This window comes from Chelonoidis abingdonii, chromosome 23 (assembly GCF_003597395.2).
Source record: "Chelonoidis abingdonii isolate Lonesome George chromosome 23, CheloAbing_2.0, whole genome shotgun sequence".
NCBI classification, from domain to species: domain Eukaryota; kingdom Metazoa; phylum Chordata; order Testudines; family Testudinidae; genus Chelonoidis; species Chelonoidis abingdonii.
Genome location: NC_133791.1, coordinates 22034249 through 22059857, shown reverse-complemented (window position 1 = coordinate 22059857; position 25609 = coordinate 22034249). Strand labels below are relative to the sequence as shown.

The 25609-nt window shown below is 43.1% G+C and overlaps 2 protein-coding genes and 1 long non-coding RNA gene across 7 annotated transcripts in view; 1 reads left to right on the top strand and 2 right to left on the bottom strand.

The window, feature by feature from the left end:
- The window catches only part of LOC142045874 (uncharacterized), a 230983-nt gene that overhangs the window by 132511 nt on the left and 72863 nt on the right, over positions 1-25609 (bottom strand). The gene's annotated exons all lie outside the window — the stretch shown is intronic.
- On the top strand, positions 403-5253 carry SVBP (small vasohibin binding protein). Its single transcript, XM_032802738.2, has 2 exons — positions 403-766; positions 4797-5253. The coding sequence occupies exons 1-2, from the start codon at positions 650-652 to the stop codon at positions 4881-4883; spliced, it is 204 nt and encodes a 67-aa protein (XP_032658629.1). The 5' UTR covers positions 403-649; the 3' UTR covers positions 4884-5253.
- The window catches only part of TMEM269 (transmembrane protein 269), a 35164-nt gene continuing 29151 nt past the window's right edge, over positions 19597-25609 (bottom strand). For all 5 annotated transcript variants that reach the window (XM_032802746.2, XM_032802749.2, XM_032802744.2 and 2 more), the window contains 2 exons: positions 25107-25307; positions 19597-23488 (listed from right to left, as the gene is read on the bottom strand). In XM_032802746.2, coding sequence (XP_032658637.1) covers positions 23379-23488; positions 25107-25307 — 311 coding nt within the window. In that variant the 3' untranslated portion in view covers positions 19597-23378. The remainder of the gene's footprint in view (positions 23489-25106; positions 25308-25609) is intronic.

The following is a 25609-nucleotide window of genomic DNA, read 5'->3' as shown; positions in this document are numbered from 1 at the left end:
CCACGGGCACCACCCCCAAACAGGTACCCCAGTGCCAATCCCCCACCCCCGGCACGCCCAGCACCAGGCGCCTAGGCACCCCCATCCCCCCACGGGCTTCCCTCAGCCCCAGCCCAGCGGCCCCGTTGCAGAGCCTACCGCGGGCCGAGCTCCGAGGGGACCGCCCCCCACCAGGGGGCGCTGCGCTAGGCAGGTCCCCAGAAGATGCTGGGCTCTCTTGGCGCCCTACCCATCCCTCGGTCTAACGTTCTGCGCATGCGCAGGACCTACCCTCTCCGTTTGCCACGCTCGATTCCCAGCCCATCCCGCAGTGATGCGCCTGCGCATTATCCAGTTCATACGCAACTTTTACGCATCCGTATCCGTGCGCCCGCGCGCTCTCTCATATTTCTGCGCGCGCTTCCCTAGCCCCCTTACACCTACCCTCCGAGGTCACGTAGGAGCAATCGAGTGCCGAGTCCTCGATGGGACCAGCCCCTCCCCCGCCATTTTACACTCGCGGGTAAACGGCGCGGCAGGTGCCTACTCGCCTGCCCGGCCTGGGTCAGCCCGGCCACCCTGAGCGGCGGGCGGCAGCGCTGGGCAGGGCCGGGGCGCCAGGGCTGAGCCCACAGGCGCAGGGAGCGGGGCTGCAGGGCGGGAAGGAGCCATGGAGCCCGGCGCGGGGCGGAAGGAGAAGCCCAAACCCAAGGAGCCCGTCAGCCGCCTGGAGAAGGCCAAGCAGAGATCGGCGCAGCAGGAGCTGAAGCAGAGGCAGCGAGCGGAGGTGAGAGGGAGGCGCCCTGGGCCGGGCTGCAGCCAGCGGGCGGGCTGCCCTCCCCATCGCTCCTCCCCTCGCGCTGGGGGCACCTGAGCCCCTCGTGCGGACCGGGACACCGCAGCCTGACTCCACGGCGGGGCTCGGCGAGAGAACGCGACAAACCGGCTCTCGGACGCGTTCTCCGGCTCCTGAAGCTCGGCGCCCTCTCGGGAGCTCGGAACGGTTCTGCCCTTTGTAGGTGGCCAGGGGCCGGTCAGTGAGGGGGAGACGGTGTCCGTTTCTCAACGAAACACGCCCCGCAAGAATGGAAACCTCTTCCTGTGGCTGCAGCCCTTGTCTCTTGCTTCTTTAGCTGCGCTGTTGCCTTGTTAGCCTTCCCTTGCTGCAAAAGTGCGACGTGTCCCCTTGCCCCGCTCCATTGTAGACCCTGTCTATAAAAGGGAAACTTTCTAAATGTCCCACCAGTGCTAAACACTCGTTCAGCTGCATTGCAGCTAGTGAGGCTGAGAGCCCTATGGGCGGATGAGTTCCCATGAGCATAATACTGCGGACTTGTCTACATACAGAAATTACATTAGTTTAACTAAACTTCCTTTGTTAACTGGGGCAAACCCCTGCCTGTCTAGGGCAGTTATCCTACAGTGCAGCTTTCTCCAGTTTGATGACTGGTCTTGTGGGAAGTGTGGGGGAGTGATTGCAGGGCATCCTGGGTCCCTGCACAGCCTCCTCTCCCCAAACACTGATAAGCTCCCATAGCTCAGCATTGCTCCAAGCAAGGGATTGCTTGCTCCATGGAGCAGCCATGGTCACCTGGCCAGATAAGTGAGCGCTTACCACGAAAACAGGAAAGGGAATTTCAAAGTTCCTGGGGCTTTACGAGGGAGGGAGGGATGTCTGTTGACCTGGCAGCAGAGCTGCTGGCTAGAGTGGTCACCTAGTCACTGCGGGATATCATCAGGAGTCTAAAAGCAGTGTAAACAGGAAGAATTTGTCTTCACTTGCACATCACCGCAGATGGAAATGTCTGAGTTTCGCTGCAAAAAGTAATGGCAAGTGTAGATGCTTTTTCCGCTTTAAATGGCAAGTGTAAACATGCCCTTAGTCACACCATGTAATGCACATCTGGAAGGTGCTTGATACTGTGCTGATAAAGGCAGCATGAGAACTTGACTAGAATTAAAGTGGTTCTATCTGCTTTACGTGTCCATGTACATTCACTGACACAAGCTAAATTGATGTAATCCAGATTTAAGAGTAACTAACCCCACAGGGGTTTTGTACTAGCCTAATCAGTTTAAAATCACATTGCTAGTTAAGGTGCAGCTGTGTGTAGACCACACACCTGTGCTGTGTAAACCTCTTTAGAACAAGTCTGACTCACACAGCATTGAGAAGACTGGCAGCTAGAGAGGCATCTACAGAAGAGTTTCAGCATTACTTACACTGGTATTGGCAACAGCTGGCAAATGTCTGCACAAGGGACATGGCTACCAAGTGTGAATAGCAAAACCTAATGGGGACCATTTCAATGCTAACATGCTCAGGCATAGTCTTTTTCTTCTCTTTTCTTTACTGTCAAACAGAAACTGCAAAAACAATGTAAAGCACCATTAACGTTACCCACTTAAAACAATCGGGAAGTCTAAAAGTTAAGAGTTCTCATAATACTTTGCTTCATGTCTAAAATTTCAGTTACTAGTTAGATTATTAGCCAGTACAGTGTTTGCAGTGCAGGTCAGCTAGTTACTATTAGAACTTTAACTCTTGCTTTCCTGACTGTGTTTAAATTAGTTTCCTTATTGTTCTCTGTAAAGGCATGAAACATGAATAAATGTAGTGTAGGCAAGGAGCCATATGTTGTATCTGAACACATTCTTGAAGGGCTGTTTCATTTCCGTTTAATCCTCTTTGTCTTGTAAATGCTTCTTGCCTTTGCTGTTTTTCTCTAGCTCCTGAGTTTGGTTTTGAAGTTCTTGATATCATTCCCATGGACCAACAGGGGGCACAGTTATACCGTGCCTGGTTCCATGCTGCCTTCACCAACTAATGGAGTGAGACTGGGAGCATGACACTGTACCCCTAGGATTGTAGGAAAGAAGGGTGATGTGAGAAGAACTTCCCAGCTCTGTTCTTATGAGTTGTTTATCACGAGTGAACTTTTCTTCTTATGCTGTAGGCAAATGAACTGCCAAGCTGCACACACAGCATGTGTCTAAATGTTGATGACTCGCATGATTCCCATGGAGTCCAGCGGAGGGCAACGAAAATGATAAGGGAGCTGGGGCACATGACTTACGAGGAGAGGCTGAGGGAACGGGTTATTTAGTCTGCAGAAGAGAAGAATGAGGGGGGATTTGATAGCAGCCTTCAACTACCTGAAGGGGGGTTCCAAACAGGATGGAGCTAGACCGTTCTCAGTGGTGGCAGATGACAGAACAAGGAGTAATGGTCTCAAGTTGCAGTGGGGGAGGTTTAGGTTGGATATTAGGAAACACTTTTTCACTAGGAGGGTGGTGAAGCACTGGAATAGGTTCCCTAGGGAGGTGGTGGAATCTCTATCTTTAGAGGTTTTTAAGGCCTGGTTTGAAAGCTCTGACTGGGATGGTTTAGTTGGGGTTGGTCCTGCCTTGAGCAGGGGATTGGACTAGATGACCTCCTGAGATCCCTTCCAACCCTAATATTCTGTGGTGTGGCACTTGTAACCCTGGGTTACACCTAAAAGTTAGATCCACCAAGCTACGTTGCTCAGGGCTGTGGAAAACTTCCATGTCCAGTTTGATGTAGTTAGGTTGCCCTAATCCCCCCTGTAGACTCAATGGAAAAATTCTTCAGTAGACCTAGCTACTGCTTCTCAGAGAGGTGCTTTTACTACAGTGACAGAGAACCCATTTTTGTCGTGGTGGGAAGTGGCTATGCCAGGGTGCTACAATGGCACAGCAGAAGCACCATAGATGTGCCGCTGTAGACGTACCCCTTGAGAGCACTGCTTACTCTTGCTCCCAGTTCTGTGCTTTTTCTTTCCTGATCTTTTGCTCCTCTCAAAATGTTTCTGTGATCAATGGCAGCAACTAAACGTTATCCTTTAAAATGCCTGTCTGTTTCTGGCTGCACCTGTAATCCACTCCCTCCATAGCTCTCTCCGGGTATAAAGAGACTGCTTGTTGCAGAGAGTGCATAGCCCTAGTCAACTTCCCTTACTTCTCTCATGTGCAAAGTGCTGCTTTAACAGCAGACATCTGATTGGGAGCTCTGGCGAGGGCGTCCGAATGGTGGGTCACTGATGTTAAAGCTATTGCATTCAAGTAATCTGAGAGAAACCCCAGTGGCAGCTTGATGAGACGTGCTCCCTTGAAAATCAACACAGGAGCGCAGCAGACGGGAAGTTACAGTTGTCCTGAAAGTGCCTTCAACATTCATCTGTAGAGAACCCACTCATCCTTGGAGCCCTAGCCCACTTATAGCTGAGGGCAAATGTGTCAATGGCCATAGCAGCTCTGGGATCTCCTTTTCCTTACTGTGTGCGCCACTGATGCTGCCACCTTCAGAAATGAGTTAAATGCGGCTTTGGGGGCAACTGCTGCACCAAATCTTCCAGGCCATGGGGGCTCACTTTTACATTTCAACGCATGTATTTATTTCCCCTCTGCCATACAGAGACCCACAAATGGGACGGTGACTGACTGAACAGGTGGGACTCACTGTGTACCCCGACAAACTGCTAGACTGCTGTATTGACAAGTGTGCAGGAAGGAGGCTGAAAAAACAGCAAATCATTTTTCCTCCTCTCTGCTGAGAGAATCTTTGGGGGTTACTTGTTGTAGCAGGTAAAAGCATTTGAGACAAGTGTGACTTTTAGAGTGATACAGTCTCTTTGTAGTTAAAAGTTGAGGTGCCTGTGGGCATGGATACAGTTTCTTTAATGCTTTGGAGAGACAATTCGTAGAAGCAGAGTAGGAAGCCCAATCTCTCAGCATGAAAACTATGGCCCCAGGTGGCAAGCGTGTTATTCTCAGACGCCTCCCTTTTCTCTGCACAGATCTACGCCCTGAACAGAGTGATGACGGAGCTTGAACAGCAGCAGTTCGATGCCTTCTGCAAGCAGATGCAGGCTTCTGGAGAATGAGACCCTCTGTCTGCCATCCCAGGATTGCCAGTGGCATTTTAGACCAGGAAACAATATGGATAAGTGGTGGTCAGAGTTCAGTGTTCCCAGGCATCTTTCTGCTGACTGTGGGCAATAAGAAAAGAACCGTACAGAACTGCACACTTGCAGATATAGAGGAGGTAGGATCACTTGTACAGCATGAACCTTGCTCTACCTGCCCTTCATTGTAACTGCCTCTGACCCATTGTCTGGAGTTTTCCCAGCAGCAGTGCAGAATCCTCTGGTTCATCCTCGTTAAGATGGCACATTTTTTCATTTTTTTAACACTGTCCTTCTTAAAGGTATTTATTACTTTGGTTTGACAAATAAACGTTTTTTAAAATAAAAATTGTGGTTGCCCTTACCTGGTCCTGATGCATAAGGGAAATGTCTTCTCAAAGCAGCATGTGTCATGGTTGGAGCTGTGAGCTGTTGGCCAGGAGAATGAAACTACCACCCATTTCTTTTAAATGCTACTGGATACAAGACAGACCAGTAGCCGGGTGAGAGCTAAGAACATTCATGATCTAGCATACCACAGGCACACTGCTTAGAGCAGGTTGGGAGCAGAGAATGGACATGCAGAGAGCATGCCATAAACACACAGCTCTGAGATTTGGAGAGGGTTGGGGAAGAGAATATCCACTAACAGGATCTGACCCCTCTCAGTCTATATTCATCTGGGGGGGATATGCTCATTCTGTTAAGAACTTCCCATTGTAATGAATGGGCAATGTCACACCTTTGTGAGCTTCCTATACTGCAGATGGACGTGTAGAGTCTCTACCCCTTTCTATCCTCCAGCTCACAGATTAACTCCTCAGAGCCCCATGGGTACCACATTCCATCTTCCTAATGGTGCCGGTAGCTTGAGCAGGGATGTAGAGAAGCAGTAGCTGAGCAGCAGTAAGATGTGCCTGGGGAGCTCCCTCATCACCTCTTCCCTTGTGTGTTGAGAAAGTGGTGATGGTGAAACTAACTAACAAAAAAAGCTTCTGTGAAAGGGGAAGTGTGACTGCCTGACAATATCTTGTTTGTCCTGAGTGTTTCTGAAAACATTCACTTTGACTGAAAAAAATTCAAGTGGTTCTGTTACACGTATTTGTTAAATGAGTGTTTTTTAAAACATGCATCAACTTGAACCTCTGACTGTATTCCCTTCACCTTCCCAGGTCAAATTCAGTCACCTTTATTAGACTACTCATCTCTTTGGCAGTTGCTTGAATGGTCACTTAGTACAAGTGTCGCTGTTTGTAAGACCAGGATTTGTGAAAGAAGAGTGTCCCCGTGTCTCTGACTGATGCAGGATGGATACAAATTAAGGATTAAAGTGATTAAAGATATTGCAAAAATCAGATTTAAATAAAAAATCCAGTTTTTGATTTAAATTAAATAGATTTATTTTAAAAAAATAAATGTAGTTATATTTGAAATTGAACATCTATATCAAGACCTGAACATATAGTACCTTAAAATCAATTAAATTAAATACAAAAAATAGCAAGCAGTACGTTTGCTGTCAAATTTTAAAGAAAGTCAAACCGCTAAACTGGGGGAAGTTTCTGGCTAAGTCCCTGGAACCAGAGTTTGTTGAAGAGCTAAATCAGCTTTTGTCAGCAGTAGCCCATGCTGCAGGCACAGAGAATATTTTCTTCATTTTTGTGTATTTAGCTAATTCACTTCAATGGCTAGTTCATTCAAAATTAAGAAACCAATTGGGAGTTGACAAAGCAAGAAAGTTTTGTTTTCCTCTTTCAATCTATGAATACAAATTAGGTGTGAGAGGATGAGATCTACTAGTTCTAAAATCTTGAATAATGTAGTGACCAGGAACAATCAGTTCAATTCACTAACTTTAGATAACGCTTCCTTCATTTAATCAGTTTTAAATGCAAACCGTTTTGGTAATTTTTTTCCTGATGTACCCAGCACTGTTTAAGGTAGATTTAAGTAATTTTTAAATGCTATTTTTGTGCAGCTTTATTTGAATTTCCATTGAAATAGAGCTTGACAAATCACAAGTAAAAAATCCCAAGCATCTAGTAAATAAGAAATGCATCATTTGCCATTTTCTACCATAATAAAAAGGTAAAAAATATGAATAAATGTACGTTATGCTACATAATTGCTTAAATGTGTATAGCTAAGGTATCTTCCTGGTTAGAAAAAAGCAGCACTGTTTAGTACAGTAACTCCTCACTTAAAGTCGTCCCAGTTAACGTTGTTACATTGCTGATCAGTTAGAGAACATGCTCATTTAAAGTTGTAGAATGCTCCCTTATAACATTGTTTGGCAGCCACCTGCTTTGTCCACTGCTTGCAGGAAAAGCAGCCCTTTGGAGCGAGCTAGTGGGGGCTTGGAACCAGGGTGGACCAGCAGCCCCCCTATCAGCTCCCCATTCCCCTAAGTTTCCTGTGCGGCAGCTGCTCAGCAGGCTATCAGTTGCCAGCAGTTCAGCTGTCCCTCCCCCCACTGCCATGTGCTGCCCCTGCCCTCTGCCTTGGAGCTGCTCCCCGGAGCCTCCTGCTTGCTTTGTTCGTGCATGTGTGTGGGGGGTTAATGTTAGGGTTTCCCCCTCGCCCCTGCTCCTATCCCTCACTTACCCCATTTTCACTGAAGAGGGGGGACGTACACACAACAGGGCTCAGGATGGAGGGAACTTCCTGGCAGCAGCTTCTGTCTCAACTTGCTGATCAACTTAAGAGTGGGGTGAGCGTACTTAACAGGGCAATGCATATCTCTTTCACACACGGTGTGTGTCTCTGCTTCTCTCTGCCATGCTGTTTCCCCTCCCTTCATTCCTGCTGCCTTGTAGTGTGTGAGGCTACATTAACAACAATGGGTTAACCCTTGAGAGCTCAGCTGACTGTTAGTTCATCATTTAGCAGTAAGCCATTCCCTGGGAAATATCCACCCTCTGATTTCACCACCTCAACCAAGCTTCACAATCATCATTGTGGTGTACCAGTATTAAATTGTTTATTTAAAACGTATACTGTGTGTGTGTGTGTGTGTATATACACACACACACACATACACACACATATATATATATATATATAGGCTTCAGGGAAAAAAATTTCCCTGGAACCTAACATTTAATTCTTATGGGGAAATTGGATTTGCTTAACATTGTTTTGCTTAAAGTCACATTTTTCAGGAACATAACTACAACATTTAGGAAGGAGTTACTGTATAAAGCCTACATTTAGTTGCAGATCAACATGTTGTAATGGTTACTGACCAATGAGATGAAATCTTTCTTTAGGCAAGTAACTAAAATGTAGAAATGCAAAACATTATTAACATTGATTATTTAAATCAAGGTTACCTGCTTGCTGATTTAAATCATCATTAAAATTGGTAATTTAAATCAGTCCATCATGAACTAATGTCTTCAGCACTGCTGACTATAAAATGGTGGGACAGATTGTCCTATAGATGATTAGTCCTTGTCTATATGGGTTCTGGCAGAAGGGAACATTAGGTCATGTAGTTTGACCTCCTGCTTAACACAGGTGAGAGAATTTCATCCAGTTACTTCTGTACTGAGCCCAACAATTTTTTTTTTTTTTACTAAAGCAGATCTTTTAGAAGGGCATCCAGTTTTGATCTGAAAATGTGAAGAGATGGAGAAACTATCCCTTCCCAGTCATTACAAAATAGAAAGGGGTGGACAGGTTTAGAGAGAGTTGGTTATTAACTGACAACTTTTTGGACCGATGGGGGTTCTGGGCTTTGATAAGCTTGACTCTAGTAGGCAGGTTTGATTAACCTAGGCAAGTCAGGGGCTATAGTTGAGGAGACAGCTTGGTGTCAGTGCAGTTAACACAAACACTTTCTTGGCCTTTGCCCTTTGGTATAAATGTCTGTCTTTACAGCATCAGTGAGTTTGAAGAACCTTATTGCTAGGAGCATAAGCACTTGTGGAATAAATCTCCCTCTGATAAGTGCATAAACTCCTGCATTCCACAAAGGGTGGATTTCATTTCAATCAAATTGATTAAAATCATGACTTAAATCACTAGTCTGGAAGACTCAATTTAATCATGGATTTCTACATAAAAGGGTATTCTTGTTGGTTGTTATAACCTTAATACATATTCTTCACAACTCAGAGATAGATGTAGGTTTCATTTTTAGAAGGTACACACTATACATTTTTAAAGTGATTTATTTTGAAGACTTTTCAGATTAGTTTTACAGCTATATCAGAAAATGAATGATTGGTTATTTCATTTACCAAAGGTAATTGAAGTAGATGTTTATGAAGTCATTGGGAAGTGAACTTTCTCCAATTCAACAGGTTAATCATTAATATTTGGAGGATTTTCTTGCCATGCTGTTTTAGGAGGAGAACGTCACCAGACAGACATTTAAATTGTTTATTTAACTAAAACAACAACGTTATGTATTCTGGATTTTTTTCTTCAACAGCAAACATATAATATTTTAACAAAAAAACAAGCATATGATTTTTGAATTAGTTAAACATTCAAGTTTTTTTAAAATCAGGTTTGTTTTTGTTAAAATTGTTTTTTAACTAAAATAGTTAAATGAAATATTTTAAAAAAAAAAATTAAATCGACTATGTCAGCCAGGTCAACATGAGAAACTTAAAATATTGGCTTCTGCAGCTAACTCATTGTCATCTTCACCTTCATTTTGGGAACTGGGGTAAAAATCTGTCTGGGGATTGGTCCTGCTTTGAGCAGGTGGTTGGACTAGATACCTCCTGAGGTCCCTTCCAACCCTAATGTTCTAAAATATTCTTTCTACACTAGCAGAAGAAGCTACTGCTGTTAAAAGTGAGATTATCACTTCAACAGTCTCTGAATCCAAGTGCTTAAGTGACTTCCACCAGTTCACTGGTGTGACTTTCTTGAAATCATCATCAGCAAACATATGTTTCTTGAATGGTTCACTCTTAGCTCTGAAGTTTATTATAGTTGGCATTATGGAGGGATGATTGCTGGATATCCATGTCATAACCAACTCCTCTTCTTCAGCAATTAAGGTTTGAACCTGATGCTGAGTATTGAGAATATTTGCAAGAAAATGAGCTGGAGATAGTGCTTGTCCCATTCATTTTTTTAATGCTTGTAATTTCACTCTGTCATTGTATATTTCTCTTTTTAAGATCTCACTCAGTTCCTTCCAGATTTCAACAGCACCAGCAATAAAACAGCGATTTCCCTGCATTTTGTTCAAGGCCACAGAAATAGGCTTCAAGGTACTCAGCATGTGTTCAACATTTCTCTTAAGCCCAAGGCTGAGAACTTTGGCTGTGACAGTGCCATCTGTTTTTTCATGATCATCGGATTAGGCCACTTCTTGATGTAGTGCTAAAAACAGTCCACTATTGCAGTCCCTCACACGTCTTGTGGTAGTGATTTTTTTTCAGAGCAGCTGCTGCAAAGTGGTTGTTATGGAAGTGTTTTGCAATTTCAACAACATTAGTCTTTATTTCTGGAACACTGAAGTCTTTGGCTAGGAGATGCATCAAATGAGCACTGCAACCGTATGTTATTAGCTTGGGACTCTCTTCTAAATAATTTCTTCTCATCGTGGATACATTTGAAGCATTGTCTGTGACCAAGCTGCATACTAGAGATTTGAATTTTTTTTCACAGTTTGTTATAGCTTTTACTGCTACTACTTGTAAGTATTCTGCTAAGTGTGCATTTCCTGATGTATCAGTTGTTTCTGTAAGGAAGACATTCCCTTCTTCTGTTGTCACACAAGCACATACAATAGGATCATTGTGGACATTGCTCCACCCATCAAGACTCAGGTTAACAATTTTACCCTCTAGATCTTTTGCACACTGCTCAATTTCTCTTCCTTTATCCAGCAATTTGCCTGCGACATCTGCTCTATTGGGTGGACTGTATCCTGGTCTTAATGATTGAACCATGCTAATGAAGTGTGGGTACTCAATCGTATGGAAAGGAGAGTTTGTTGCATAAACAAACCGGGCTGTTATTTCATCAATTAGCCCTTTTTGTAATTTGCTGGTTCTTATCATAAACTTATCTATGGTTGGGTCTGGATAATGGAGATTTTTTTTTTCTTTTTTGCTACAGGTGATATACTGCGGGCTCAGTGACATACATGATGTGACTGAAACACTACCATTGGCAGATAACTCGGAAACTATAGAAAATGATAGTGATCTTGAAGGTAGATAGTCTTCAGAATCCTGTATGTTGTGGATGGATTCTCCTAAACAAAATAAGTCAGTGCAGTTATTTAATTATTATTCCCATATTGCTCATTTAGTGTTACTCATTGCATTCACTTCACTACTTTAAAGGTGAATTTGTAAAAGGAAGGTGTCAAGTATTAATCCTCAATTTGAACATTAGAGTTCAAATATAAGGTACTCGCATGAAGTTCTCTAAGCTTAATCTCCATCTTAGATCTGATAGGCTGCCACCAGATCAGGAATTGATAGGGCCTGATCCCCCCTTTCCTCTCTCTGGTGTCCCCAACCCTCCCTTGGTGGGACACCCAGATTCCAAATCCCTTGGATGCTAAAAGCAGGGGAGAAAACCCCTTCCCCCCTCCTTCCCAGGCTTGCCTCTTGGTCTAGCCTGCGAGTATCAAGAAACCGGTTTCTCTGCTTCCCAAGAGATAAGCGTTCTCTACCCTCAGGACAATTGAGATGCAAAATACCAACAGCTTGGCTTTGCCTTTCCCCGTGCCTGCCTTCCCGTGAGGGAGACAGGTACCTGATACAGAGGTTACACTTTCTCTGCCTTACTAGAAAAAGAAACTTCCACAAGTTTTGAAAAAAAGAAAGCTTTATATAGAAAAAGAGACAATACAGACTAATAACTTGCATAAACATTTATACAGGCTCCTACTTAAGAAAATCTGAATACCCCAGTCTGATTTAAAAAATAGCCAATTTAAATAGACCAGCAATCACACACAGTAAGTACAAAGCAAAGCATATCATAGCCGATTTTACTTTGTTCCCGTTTTGTACTCACTGCCCCTTAGTAGAATGAGAAGAAGATTGGAATCAGCAAGGTAGCTTGTTCCTCACAGCCGAGGAACAACAAAGACCCAGCAATCCACATCTGTAAATACAACCCAAAGCTCCTCACAGCCGAATTGCTTTGGGTTCCTTTGTACTCACAGACTTTTGGTATAATATTTGAGATAAGAAGGAGTTAGGAGGAAACCTTGTTTACTCACAGCCGAGAAAACAAAAAAGACCCCGAGTATACAAATTCCCGCCCCTGACTTTAAACAATCCAGTTCTCTGATTGGTCCTCTGGTCAGGTGTTTGGTTACCCTTTCCAGGTAAAAGAAACTTAACCCTTACCTTACCTATCTACTTATGACAGAAGGTCTGCCTATTTCAGCTATTTATTTTTTTCACAACTGCTTCTAAAATGATAGTACCATAGAGTAACAGCTATATTTTTTGTTCAAACATGAGAATTCAAGTCTATGAAATAAAAAAGTTTACCAATCTGAAGATCCTGCATGTTCAGACATGTTCCTTTCATCATCTTCAAGGCAGCTTCCTCTTGAGAAGGAACACTTCTCATGATGATGTTTCATTTGGCCAACCAGGCCTTGCATTTCTTTGTTCCACTGTTTGCATTTTGCACCATGCCTGTCCTACCCACAGGTAGAGGAACTTCATGAAAATATTCCCAAACTGGGTCTCTTTTACGGCCTGCTGCCAGTATAGGTTTTCCCTTCTAGTGAGAGAATGCTATGGCAGATCTCAAATCAATGAAGGCTACACTCAGAATGACCTCAAGACTTGTGGAATATGCTGCTCAAACAGTTTCACTTTTGTTTCTCTTGTCTGTCCCTCCCTTCTCACATTTATCTCCAGACTTCTTCTCCTTGTCCAGATCTATTCCGCCCCCGCCAATCTTCTAGTCATTGAACTTTTTGAAACTGCACTTTTAGAGAGAGGTAAGGGATTGACTCTGTGTACACAAATTCGCAGAGGGCGAATAGGGTTGAAGTCTGTTATTTCTCACCTCTATATATTATTTATTTATTTTAAAACATTTTTGCTGTTAACAAGGATGTTATCTTTGGAGACACAAATCCACAGTCTGAGAACTGCAAAAATAAGCATCTCTGATGGTATCTTCTAGACTGAGCACTGAGTCCCATTGGGTAGATAGAAAGATTAACCTAAATAATCTCTACAGAAGCCCCTGGAATCCCATAAGATTGGGTCCCTAATGCATGAACTATTGGGACTCATTTACAAAACTTTTCTTAAACATGACATGAATATATTGTCTGATTCTATAGAATTAGATAGTATATAATCCTTATTCCATGATGAGATATCTTTGAGCAATAATGTATCTTAATTAAAACTATCTTTAGATTGCTTTTTGAGGAAAAAATCTTTTTATCAAAAAAATCCGATTTAAATTAAAAAAAATCCAATTGATTTTTATCCACCCTGATTCCACATACTACCATAGAAAAGTCCAAACTGTCTTGGTCTGGTAGAGACCTCTGAGCAAAAGATACTTCAAAGAGGAAGAGAGAATGAAAAATAGGATGAAACAAAGCAAAATAAACACCTTAAAGAAAATCTATGGGAGCAGGAGGAGCTATAAATGTTTTCCAGGAAACTTGTGGTCATTTACTGCCAACTCCTGCTCTTATGAATGGGAGCACCCTAGGCCCATGGCAATAAAACCTTCTCTTCGAATTCCCCACCCCAGTTTATCTGCTGTGAGGGGATAGCCTTGGGGGAGCTAAACAGCATGGGCAGAAAATCAGGCTACTCAGTACTGATTTATTATGAAAGAAACTTTGTTGTCTGTTCTACAGGAACACTGATCCAAAGGGACCAGCAAGAACATACAAATTAGGAAATGGCATTGCTGGGAAGGTCATGCTGAAATACAGGGATATGCTGCTGATGTGAGCAGTGAAGGAAAGTGATATGTTCATCTGGGAGTGGCTTTGCAGCTTTGGAAGTCCGTGTCTGAAGAGGCTAATAACTGGGAGGTGAGGGAGATCACAGCCCTTCAGGCAGCTTTCCTGCCGGGAAGTCCCCGTTGTTATGATCAGATGATTATTAGCTGATCAGATTTGTGAAAGAATTGCAGGTTTTACGATAAAAGCATGAGATTTGCTAGAGTCTTAGGGCATGCCCTACTAAAGATTTTCAGAAAAGGGATTGTCACCAGGGATCCTAGTTATCCTTGATAAAAAACTAAAATTCTCAAATAAAAAAACTTGAATGAAATGCTGAACTTTCGTTTTCCTAGCCACAATATATACAAGTATCACTTGAACACAAGGTTTTATTGCTATACAGTAGAACCACATTTATTTGAGCCTCCACTATCCAGCTCTCTCTATTAACCAAACAATCAGCCTCCCCGGGCTCACAGTCGTCTGGAAGGAAGGGAAGAAGTGTAGTGCAGGCTGGGGTGAAGTCTTGCACTAGTTGTTTGCTGGCCTGATAAGCTGTCCCGGAAATGTCTTGATCTCCACTGAAGGTATCCAGACTTGCTGCTTGCTTTACTTGTTCAAGCCGTTTGCATTTTCCTTACAGGGCCTGTGTAATGAGCTGTCCGTCAGCATGTGCAGCAGGGATGGGAGCACTGGTTTTCTGCAAGATCAATGGAAAGACAATTGTGAAGACTATATCATCAGGAAGTGATGATATAGTCGTCTTCACTGATGCTGCCATCTCACAGCCCAGGGTGGGAATTTCACAGACAACTCCCTCCATTTGAGTACTGGGATGCTGAAAAAGTGCGTTCCAGTTCCATGGAAGGAGTCTTGCCGTGGTGAAGCTGGGATTGTGGTCTGTGTTTAAGGCCACAGCAATGAACAGACTAGCACAAAGCTTTAGAGGGCAGCCTGCATTCTCATTCTTGAAGTGTTGGCATGCATATTTGCCATGCTGGCAGCGATAGCCAGTGCTCTGTCACAGGAGATGGACAATCCAAGTTTAAAGAAGTTTCTACTAGTTCACTTATTTCAGTCTGCGCATAAAGTGTCAGACCAACATAGACTGGGAAAGGCATTTCTTGAGCTTTGTTGTGGTACAAACACTGCTTAATTTGTGCCATGGCTTGCTAGGGCTTAGCCTCAGCACCTCTGGGCCTGGCAGTTCATAGCCCTGGCACCTCTGGACATACTTCAGTTAAGAACATAAGAACGGCCATACTGGGCCAGACCAAAGGTCCATCCAGCCCAGTATCCTGTCCTCCAACAGTGGCCAATGCCAGGTGCCCCAGAAGGAATGAACAGAACAGGGAATCATCAAGTGATCCATCCCATCACCCATTCCCAGCTTTTGGCAAACAGGCTCGGGACACCATTCCTGTCCATCCTGGCTAATAGCCATTGATGGACCTATCCTCCATGAATTTATCTAGTTCTTTTTTGAACCCTATTATAGTCTTGGCCTTCACAACATCCTCTGGCAAGGAGTTCCACAGATTGAGTGCGTTGTGTGAAAAAAATTACTTCCTTTGCTGTTTAAATGTTGCTGCTAATTAATTTCATTTGGTAACCACTAGTTCTTGTGTTATGAGAAGAGAGTAAATAACACTTCATTTACTTTCCTCCACACCAGCCATGATTTTATGAGACCTCACTCATATCCCACCTTGTCTCTTCTTTCCAAGCTGAAACAGTCCCAGTTTTACTAATGTCTCCTCATATGGCAGATGCTGTCTGCCCCTGATAGTTTTTGTTGACCTTTTCTGAACCTTTTCCAATTCCAATGTATCTTATTTGAGTGGGGCGACTACCTCTGCACACAGTATTCAGATGTGGCGTACCATGGATTTTATATTTAGGCAATATGATTTTTTGTCTCTTATCTGTTCCTTTCTTATGATCCCAGCATTCTGTTTGCTTTTTTGATTGCCGCGGCACATTTAGTGGATGTTTTCAGAGAACTATCGACAATGACTCCAGATCTCTTTCTTGAGTGGTAACAGCTAGTTTGCCCCCATCATTTATATGTAATAATTGGGATTCTGTTTTCCAATGTGCATCACTTTGCATCTATCACCATTGATTTCATCTGCCATTTTAGTGCCAGTCACCCAGTTTTGTGAGATCTCTTCGCAGTCTGCCTGGGACTTAACTATCTTGAGTAGTTTTGTGTCATCTGCAAATTTTGCCACCTCATGTGTTACCCTTTTTTCCAGATCATTTAGGAATATGTTGAATAGGACTGGGCCAGAACAGACCCCCCTGGGGACACCCTATTTACCTCTCTCCATTCTGAAAACTGACCATTTATTCCTACCCTTTATTTCTATCTTTTAACCAGTTACCAATCCATGAGAGGACCTTCCCTCTTATCCCATGACAGCTTACTTTGCTTAATAGCCTTTGGTGAGGGACCTTGTCAAAGGCTTTCTGAAAATCTAAGCACACTGGATCCCTCTTGTCCACATACTTGTTGACCCCCTCAAAGATTTCTAGTAGAGCACTCCTGCCGACAAAGCACTGTTCACACCAGCACTTCATGTCGACAAAACTTTTGTTTTTCAGGGTGTGTTTTTTTAACATCTCTGAATGGGAAAAGTTTTGTCTTTCATTTGCCAGTGTAGACAAAGCCTTACTTTTGCAAGCACTGATCTGCCAGCTGAACTGCATGTCTGTGGACTTGAAGATCTATGGCCAGGGTAGAAACTTCATGCAGATCTTCTGATGGTATGTTCATTTCACAAATAAAGCACGCTTCTTTTTCTGGAGACACTTTGTGTTGGTCACTTAAACGAGTTTCTTTCCCTGCAGCTCACCAGTGTGAACCACAGCTTTCTCAGCCTTTCCCCCCTCAGCTGTTATAAGTTTGTTCTTTTTAAACTTGACAAAGAGGATTTGTACCAACATCCATTGTTACCGTTCAAAGACTTTTCAGTGCCATCACCATCTGTGATACATAAAGGGGGGGAGGGAGTAGCTTCCTTTGATGGACACCCAGCCAGCCAGTTAGCTGTAAAATACCTCTTGGTCTGTTCTCTGGTTGCTTTACCTGTAAAGGGTTAACAAGCCCACAGGTAAAAGAGAAGGAGTGGGCACCTGACCAAAAGAGCCAATGGGAAGGCTGGAACTTTTTAAAATTGGGAAAGAAACTTTCCCTTTCTCTATTGTTCTCTAGGCTGCAGGGATGGAGCAGCAATGCTGTGTAAGGCTTGAACCAGGTATGAAAATTCATCTTCCTTACCTCAAAGGAATGTTTAGTTAGACACAATCAGGTTTATTTTTTATTTTGCTTGTAAACTTTAAGCTGAACCCCCAAGAAAGCTACTTGGGGTGCTTTATTTTTGGAATTGCTCTTTTAAAATTTAGCAAAAGCCTAAATTCCAGATGTATTTTCTTTCTTTTGTTTTCAATAAAATTTACCTTTTTAAGAACAGGGTTGGATTTTTGCTGTCCTAAGAGGTTTGTGCACATGCTGTTTGATTAGCTGGTGGCAACAGCAAATTTCCTTTGTTTTCTCTCTCAGCTCTTCCCAGGGATGGGGGGGTGAAAGGGCTTGAGGGTACTCCACAGGGAGCAATTCCTAAGTGTGCCTTCCTTGGTCCAAGTTTTTGTTTGGTTTTTTTTTACATTTGGGTGGTGACAGCATTTACCAAGCCAAGGTCAGAGAAAAGCTGTAGTCTTGGGGGTGTAATACAAGCCTAAAGTGTCAAGGCTGAATCCCCACTCTGTCACGCGGAGTGCAGGAAGTGGGGGCGCACAAGGATTTTTAAAATTAATACTGGCCACTCCAGGCTTGTATTACAGGGTGTCCATCAAAGAGAGTTACTCCCCCAACCCCTTCATGTATCACATCATCATCTAATATACATTTGTCTGTGGATGTGGGATGTGCCTTCAGCTTATGGGAACATCTGATGTCTTCTAGTAGAGTTTGATAGCCACATCCGACATGCTCTCTTTTTGAGTCTGCTGGATTAATCAACTCTGCACCTATGGCTTCCTGACAAAGTACACACTTGCCCCAGTCAATAGAGGAACAGGTCTCTCTTGATGGACCTGCTCTTGAACAAGCTCGTCTAAAAGATACGTTTGAAGCACCAGTAATAGCTGATGATAATCTAATATCTTTCTCTACTGTGTGCTGTCAGTACCACCCAATCACCAAGATGTTTTCACACAACCAAAGTAGCATCTGAAAGAAAAAGAGAAATGTGATTAAATTCTGCCAAGACCACGCTGACAATCAAAACTGGAACAAAATGTGTCCTTACGCCAATGTTAAGATCACGTTGAAGCAAAACCAAGAATACAGCCTTTGTATGGCCAACTGTAAAGCAATGTTCTTTGCCAATGATGGGAATGTTGTTAAAATGGCTGGCACAGCCAACACTGGCCCCATCTCTGACTGACGAGCTTTGATCATAAAGCCCAATAAGTCCTTTTTTTTTTTTTTTTTGACAAATCTGTATGGTTATATGAATTACCTCCAGCTAGGGAGATGGTGATGTTTATCATTAACCAAAAGGGGCTAATTTATCCCTGGCAACGCTTCTCAGCCTTTAGTATTAGGGATGAATTTAGCCATTGCAGGGAATTATATTCAGCTGATAGCACAACGCCTGCAGGGCAAAGCAGATTTCCTCCTTGGCTAAGTCATTTACTTCTCCCCGAGGTGAGGCCAAGTCAAACAGTGCCATATATGACTTAATGCTTTCTGGGAGCATGAGAAGCAAGCTCTCCTTGTGACAGGGTTACCCTCACTATTAAATAAATTGGGCCTTATTTCAGTCTAATTTGTCTAGCTTCAGCTTCCCCCTTGGATCTGGTGATACTTTTGTCTGCTAGACTGAAGACTCCTCTGTTCTATATCACTAGCAATTTTTAATTCAAGATGGCATGTTTTTCTGAGCTCTGCTCTAGTTTGAATACAGGTTAATTCAGGGACGTCCTATGATCTGTATTTTACAGGGCAGGCTCAGTGACCATAGTGGACGCTTCTGGCTTTATGACCAGTGTGTTTGTCATGTTGCTGCTCCTTGGTAGCAGCAATGGTTTTATTATGGCTGCGATCAGCTTTTCAAAACAGCCTTGTTTCTGCTGTAAGTGCAGCGTTAAACAACAACAGTCTCCTGCAATAAGGCGGAAGTTGTGTGCTATTAAAATACTGACCAGGCCAAAACTGCTTGATAAATACTGGCTTTTCAAAGCACATTTATAAAAAGGAGGGATTTGGGTTTTTTTTTTTAAAACATACAGGGAAAGTAGGGGGTAGATGTGTTGATGCTATTTCTAAACTTGGATCCATAAAGAAATATGGATTTCGGAGAAATTCTTTTGGCCTAAGAGACTTCACCAAGATCACACTGCAAGTCAGCAACAGAGCTAGGAAGCAGTTTGACTAGGTTATCCTTTGCTCCATCTCCTGACTGGTACCTTCCGGAGTGTTCTCTGGTCTGGTTTTAGCAGTGGTGTCATGTGACAACACTGGAATTCAAGTCTCCCATGGGAACGTTTGCTGTACCTCTTTGCATGCTAATAAACAAGCCGTTCTGCCAACACCCAGCCACGCAGGGAATGCACGTTTGTCAAGCTACAGTGAGCAGAGTTGTATTCCACAGATGCCTGTGTTTGAAGGCAAGAACTGTGGAAGATTTTCCTCACATGCTTTCAGTCTCCAGCTTCTTTGCTTTCCAGGAGCAAACAGATTTACAAACAAAGCACAGCATTGGATGTTTTTCCCCAAAATTTTATTTCCAGAGATTGAACTTCAAGTACAATTTTCCATTCCTGTGCCCTTTCCCCAGATAAAGCAAATGCAGGGGGGAGAAATAAAATACATTTCACTACAGTGATCAGTAAAAAATAAACATATTATAGAACTCCAGGACATCAAGACCTCAGGTCATATTTTAAAAGAGCTGGTACAGATGATTTTCTTCCCCATCAAAGATTCGATCAATAGAGGAGAAATGAAAGAGTTTTGTCCCCACAGTATTCAGGTGGGGATGGACCTAATTCTCTTTAAAATATATTCAGGACTTCAACAATAAAAACCCACACCACAGTTACTTCCTTATAATAAATTACTATGTACATTTGTGATACATCTGCCAATTAAGTGTTCTCGTGTTCACATTTCAATTGCCAGAACAGAACAGCTTCGGGACAGTCTCCGGTCTCGCACCCCACAGCTACAGATGAGCTACAGTCCACTTTGCCATGCAGCTTCTTGCTTGGTGCTTTTACTCTCTCAAACCCATTAGTTGTGCCAACAAAAGATGGTGACATGGAAACAATGCCAGGTGTTGTCACAGCATCAGATCAGGTGCCATGTTTAAAAAACACTTGGGAAGAGCCAGAGCACTCTGGGAGTGAAGGCTATGCCTAATGGGAAAGCTTCTGGTTTTCCCCCCAGTTTTGCATATGTTGTGATAAGGTACCATATGGGTTGATTCGTAGCTACTCTCTCTCCTTGCTCCACTGGGATACTCATGGCCTCATAATGGAGCCATTCTTTGGCTGTAGAGGTTGCAGCAATACACTGCCACTCAAATCAGCCACAGCGGCTATGCCTGAGCTTAGGCTCTCTCTCCTCCAGGGGCTGGGAGAGAGACTAGGGCTCCAACAAGGCATTTCTCAGCACAGCTAGGAAGCCACTGTTCAGCCTGGCTAGTTTTACCCCCTCTAGCCAACAGGACCGAGTTCAGATACTTCTAAGGATGCGGATGCAATCAGAATTAGGGACTCAAGGGCTTGAAAAGTCAAGTGCACCTCTGCTTTGACCCACTGCAACAGCTGCCACATCCTATTGTGCCCGACTGGCACTGGTGAATGCAAGGACTGCTCTAGGGGCCCTCCTGGGGTACGCAAGTGACTCATTTGTCATTTCGAGACTCGAACACAACGGAGCAGAAATATCAAGGTCTGGCACTGTGAAATGCTGAGCACCTCTCAGTTCCCAGTGAAGTCAACTGCATCTCATGGGAGGCATTCAGTGTCTCACAGGATCAGGCCTCTAGAGAGGAAGCTTCAAGGTGCAGGACTTACTTCAGCAGTTCTCAGTAGGCTGCTCCTCCGGGAGCACACTTTGAAGGTCAGGCTTATTTTCACAACCCTAGAGAAGGTAGGAGGCAGAATCTAGGTGCTTACATGACCCGCTTTCCCCATTCCCAGACAGCTCAAGTGAGAAAACCTCAACCTTTATAAGAACATGCATTTGTCAAAAAATTAAGGCAGACGGATCTTACCCTAGTAGTTTGGCTATTTTCTTTTCAAATGCACTCTGACTGAATCATTAATTAGAAGGACACCAACGTTAAAACCTAGTTAATCTAATGGTTATTTTAATTAAATTTCTTTATCGGAATGATACTCAGATCATAACTTGTCAACTGAGGCCATAACTTGAACAGTGAGGGCCTGATTTTGGTCTGACACCAGCTTTACCCAGATGTTAGTCTGACTTCAGTGGTGTTACTCCAGATTGACACCATAGCAAAGAGATCAGAATCAGGTCTCAAGTGTTTGTTTTACTGTTTTGCTATAGTCTTTGAAGTAGCTACGCCCGGACTGACCTAGGTGTGTAGGTATTTGGTCAATTTCCCTGGTCTGTCTCTGGAGTGAAGTTTTGAGCCTCAGACTTGTAACCCCCAGGGACAGTCCAAGTTATGTCCAGGGAGAGGTTTTCACATGACCAAAATAATTCATAGTTGGGTAAAGTCCCTTCACCAGCGAAGTTTATGCAGTGGGCCAAATTCCTACCTCAGTAGGTACAACTCCAGTAAAAGAACAAAGCTGCACGTGGGCCAAGTTCAGACCCGGTGCAACTCCACAGACTTAAACGTTTGGGATCCTGGAGTAACTACATTGAAGAGGTTATTCTTTATCCCTTGGTCTGCAAGACGTTTTTCCCTTCTCAGAGGCAGGTGCTTTGTAGTGAGATAGTCAGAATTTTCCTTCCCTCAGCACAGGATTCTCTGAAATGGTAAGGTCCCACCGCAGTGGGATTTTGGCCTGGTACGCTGGATGTATGGTGATACGTTTCAAGTACAAGATGATCTTGCTAGTCTGATTACTTCTATGTGAGTGTTGGAGTAGTCAGTGGTTACAATTTATAATCTACAGATCTCACATTTCATAATTATCTAAAACAGTCAACACTACTCTATGTTTTAGGTACACCTGTTTTCCCAGCCTAACTCTGATGAGAAGCCAAGGCCCTTGGAGCAGGATAAAAGCCCAGCTACAGTGTCTGCAAAAATATAGGACTAGGTGGTTCAATGTAAGCCATGTGCTTATGTTCAGTTAGTCACTGGCTCTTCTAAACCAACATTTCCTAGCTGTGCCCCTGCACTGTGCCACCTCTGGAAAGGGGCAGGACATTTTCATCTTTCGTGCAAATGCAAATGCTGTTGCTGAGAAGGTTTGAGAGCAATTTCAAACTGCCCTCAGTGATCCATTAAGAAAAAAGCCATCTGCTTTGCTCTCCTGTGTATTACAAATATACAAATAAACTTACTCTAACTATTTTCATGCCATTTCATTGGGTTAGGACAGGGAAGCCCAACCTACAGGCCACCAGAGCATTTCATAAGGCCCACACCGTGCTTCAACACAATATACTAATGGCCGATTCATTAGCGTTTTGTCATTTACATCATTTTAGTTTACACAAGTGTGTAAACAGACAATACTGTACATAGAAACAACCTAGCTAAATACATAAGAAACAAGCTGGACTTCAAATATAAATCAATACAGGTGCCTTGAAATCTGATTAAAATCTGTCGAATCTGTTTGGCCCACCCAAGATCGTGCTTAAGATCCTGTGGCCCTCCCACGTAATCAGGTTGGGCCCACTGGGTCAAGATGTTAAGCAGCAGTTTTCAAATCAACATCTCAGTGCTTCTGATACTGATCTCAGCCTTCCTGGGCCTCTTCCAGAGCCACAGGCGAGGTTGGGTCCATGGGGTCATTAGAGGAACCCCCATCGTGGGTGTCTACTGCCCTACAATTCTAGAAGAAGCAAATAACTTTGTAAATTCATGATTTTAAGCATAATAAAAATCTGAATTTCTCAACTTAAATCCAGACAGTATCTTTTTGTAAGGAATATGTACACTCACATCTACAGCAAATCCTCAAATAGCTGGGAGAGTTTAAATGAAGTTTCCCCATTAACAAGCGTTAAACTTCACGTTAGTTATTACATGTGGTGTCAGAGAGCAGGCACTACATGAACACTTTGAACACGCAGGGGAACTGCAGGAGCTGTGTTAACACAGATACTTCTTACCACTCCAGTTTGAATGTGTTATTTGAAGTGACAAGACATCCTGTCGCTGTTACTTTCAAGTACAGATGATTGCAATGATGAAACCTTTAGTAAGGATTAGGCAACTCATGGATGTTAACACAGGATAAGTCTTCATTTAGGTCACAGGTGTTGCCTTTGGCAGGTTATCATGGTGACATGTGAAGCTGTCATCATCTACACGATACCAAGCGTGCAGTTAAACTTTGCAGCTCCACAAGGCGACTGGGAAGAAGATGTAAGTAGTAGACCAAATGAGATAGTAGAGAGAGACTATTGAATAGGAAGAGAACAAAACCATCAGGATACCTGCAACAAGAAAATAGCACACAAAAGTAGGTCAGATACAACTGACAAGGTTAACAAATGTAAATATGCATTTTACGCACTTCCCCAAATCCCTGCCTTTCTGTCACTGAAAGATTTTCTAGCAGGTTTGAGCCTGGAGGATTCTTCTGCTCACTGCTGGAAATAAGTCCTTTTAAAAAACACCAGAGACAGGTTGTTTAGTATGATCTGGTCTTCTCTTGCACCTTTCACAGCATGTAACTCTGTGGCAAAAGGAGCCACTGCCACCATGTATAATGTACTTCATGATCTTAAAAGAGAAATATATAATTCATGGAAGTACAAGCTGCCACAGACACTCTTCTATACACAAGCACAAGCCTAGTGCCTTCAAAGAGGTTGTGTTAAAGACTGTGACAGCGAACACGGAGAATGATACTGCTAGAAGCAGATGTAATGCCATTCCCATCTCAGATTCTCTACTCGTCAAAGATTTATCACTTAAACTGTCTCTTGTCACACTGCCTTCCTGCAGCACTGTGTTTAGTGCAGCTGCCAGCCTGGTGAACTAGTTTCATGACCCCACCTTTGTATACACACAAATTCTGTGCTTCTACCAGTTTCCATGCCATGGCTATAAGTCAGACAAAATAATTGTCTGGCTGCTTTCATGGCTCCATTTCGGGGTTCTGTAAAACAAAACAAGCCAGGGTCTGTTATCTGTGGCTGATAAAACCCCAGAATTAATATTTCAGGTGGAGATTTATAGAGGTATTGGCTGGATATGTTGGAGTACATTTGATTTGAGCAATCAACTAGCAGAAATACAGCACAGTTCTGAAGACTGAATTCTCTTTTATTCCCTTCTTACTAGATGTTCTTGAGGAAAAGTTCTTCAAAAATAGAGCTCACAAAATTGCACTGCATAAAACGTCTGTGAATGAAAAATGCAATTGTCCAGTAAGAGCTGCTGAGTATTTTACACCTTCCTCTGAAACATCTGGTATTGGCCATTCCCAGAGAAAGGAAACTGAGCTAGATGGACCATTGATAGGATCTGGCATGACACTTGCTATGCTTCTGAATCATCTAGGTTTATTTCAGGTAGGAGGGAGCACAACCTAAGAGTTTGATCATAGAAACTGAGAGTTGAGAAACTGGCTCTATTCCTAGTCAAAACATGGCCACTATGTAACATTACGCAAATGACTTCTGTGCCTCTGCCTGTTTGCTGATCCCTAAAAGCTGAGAAAATGCTCTTCCCCGTTTTGTAGCGTGAATTCACAAAGTCTGTGATGACAGGCACTATGGGAATTCCATGTATTCTTATTTCTGCTTCTCTTTAAGAGGCACACCCTGTAGTCAGGTGAGTAAGAACCCCCTCATGTTTCAAACACATGTTGAAGGACTTATACACTAGATATCTATTTTAGGTTTACAGTACAAAAAAGAAATGTATATTTTCATACAGCTCCAAGAACTCTGGTTCACATTAGTTGACCCTTTCCGTCAGCTGGGCTGAAGAATGAAGTCAAAGAAGGGACTAGATAATGAAGGGCAAGCACTATGCCTTCTCCCTTCTGTGTATTATCAGAAACAACTGAGCCAAGGTTTTGTGCTGGTTTGTTTTAAAACTTACCCCCTGCATAGACCATCTTTTTCCAGAGCTGAGACTCCAATACTTTGTCATGGGGATAGAAGCCCTGGTCAACCATGAACAGGATCATTATCATGGCCACAATCCGTAGAACCACAAGATTGCCCCCGGTCAAGAGGTATGTGCCAGTCAGGAGGGAAGAAGCATAGGGACAGGGCAGACCTCGGTACATGAAAGGGATTCCTACAAGGAAGAGGAAGGAATGGGTGACTTTTCCTTTTCAAATTGCCACAAAGCTATAAGCCAGAGGATTCTGGGAAATAAACGAGAATGCTTGGTTCAGCCCTAAAAAGGCACATGGACAGGTTAACCAAAAATGTGAACAGTTCTTTCCCTGTTTTATTTGTAACATCTGAGATAAGAAAAATGAAAACTTAAAATCACATTTTACCATTTACTGTATGTATTTTTAATTTCCCTCAGCTGAAAAACAACGACTAGACAGTGGACCAAACTATCTAGGAGTTCATACTGTACCATAGAAT

Bases quoted from the DNA above. Each gene is read 5' to 3' on its own strand.
- SVBP (XM_032802738.2), top strand. From the start codon at position 650: ATGGAGCCCGGCGCGGGGCGGAAGGAGAAGCCCAAACCCAAGGAGCCC. The intron at 767-4,796 runs GTGAGAGGGAGG...TTCTCTGCACAG, and splicing joins AGCAGAGGCAGCGAGCGGAG to ATCTACGCCCTGAACAGAGT.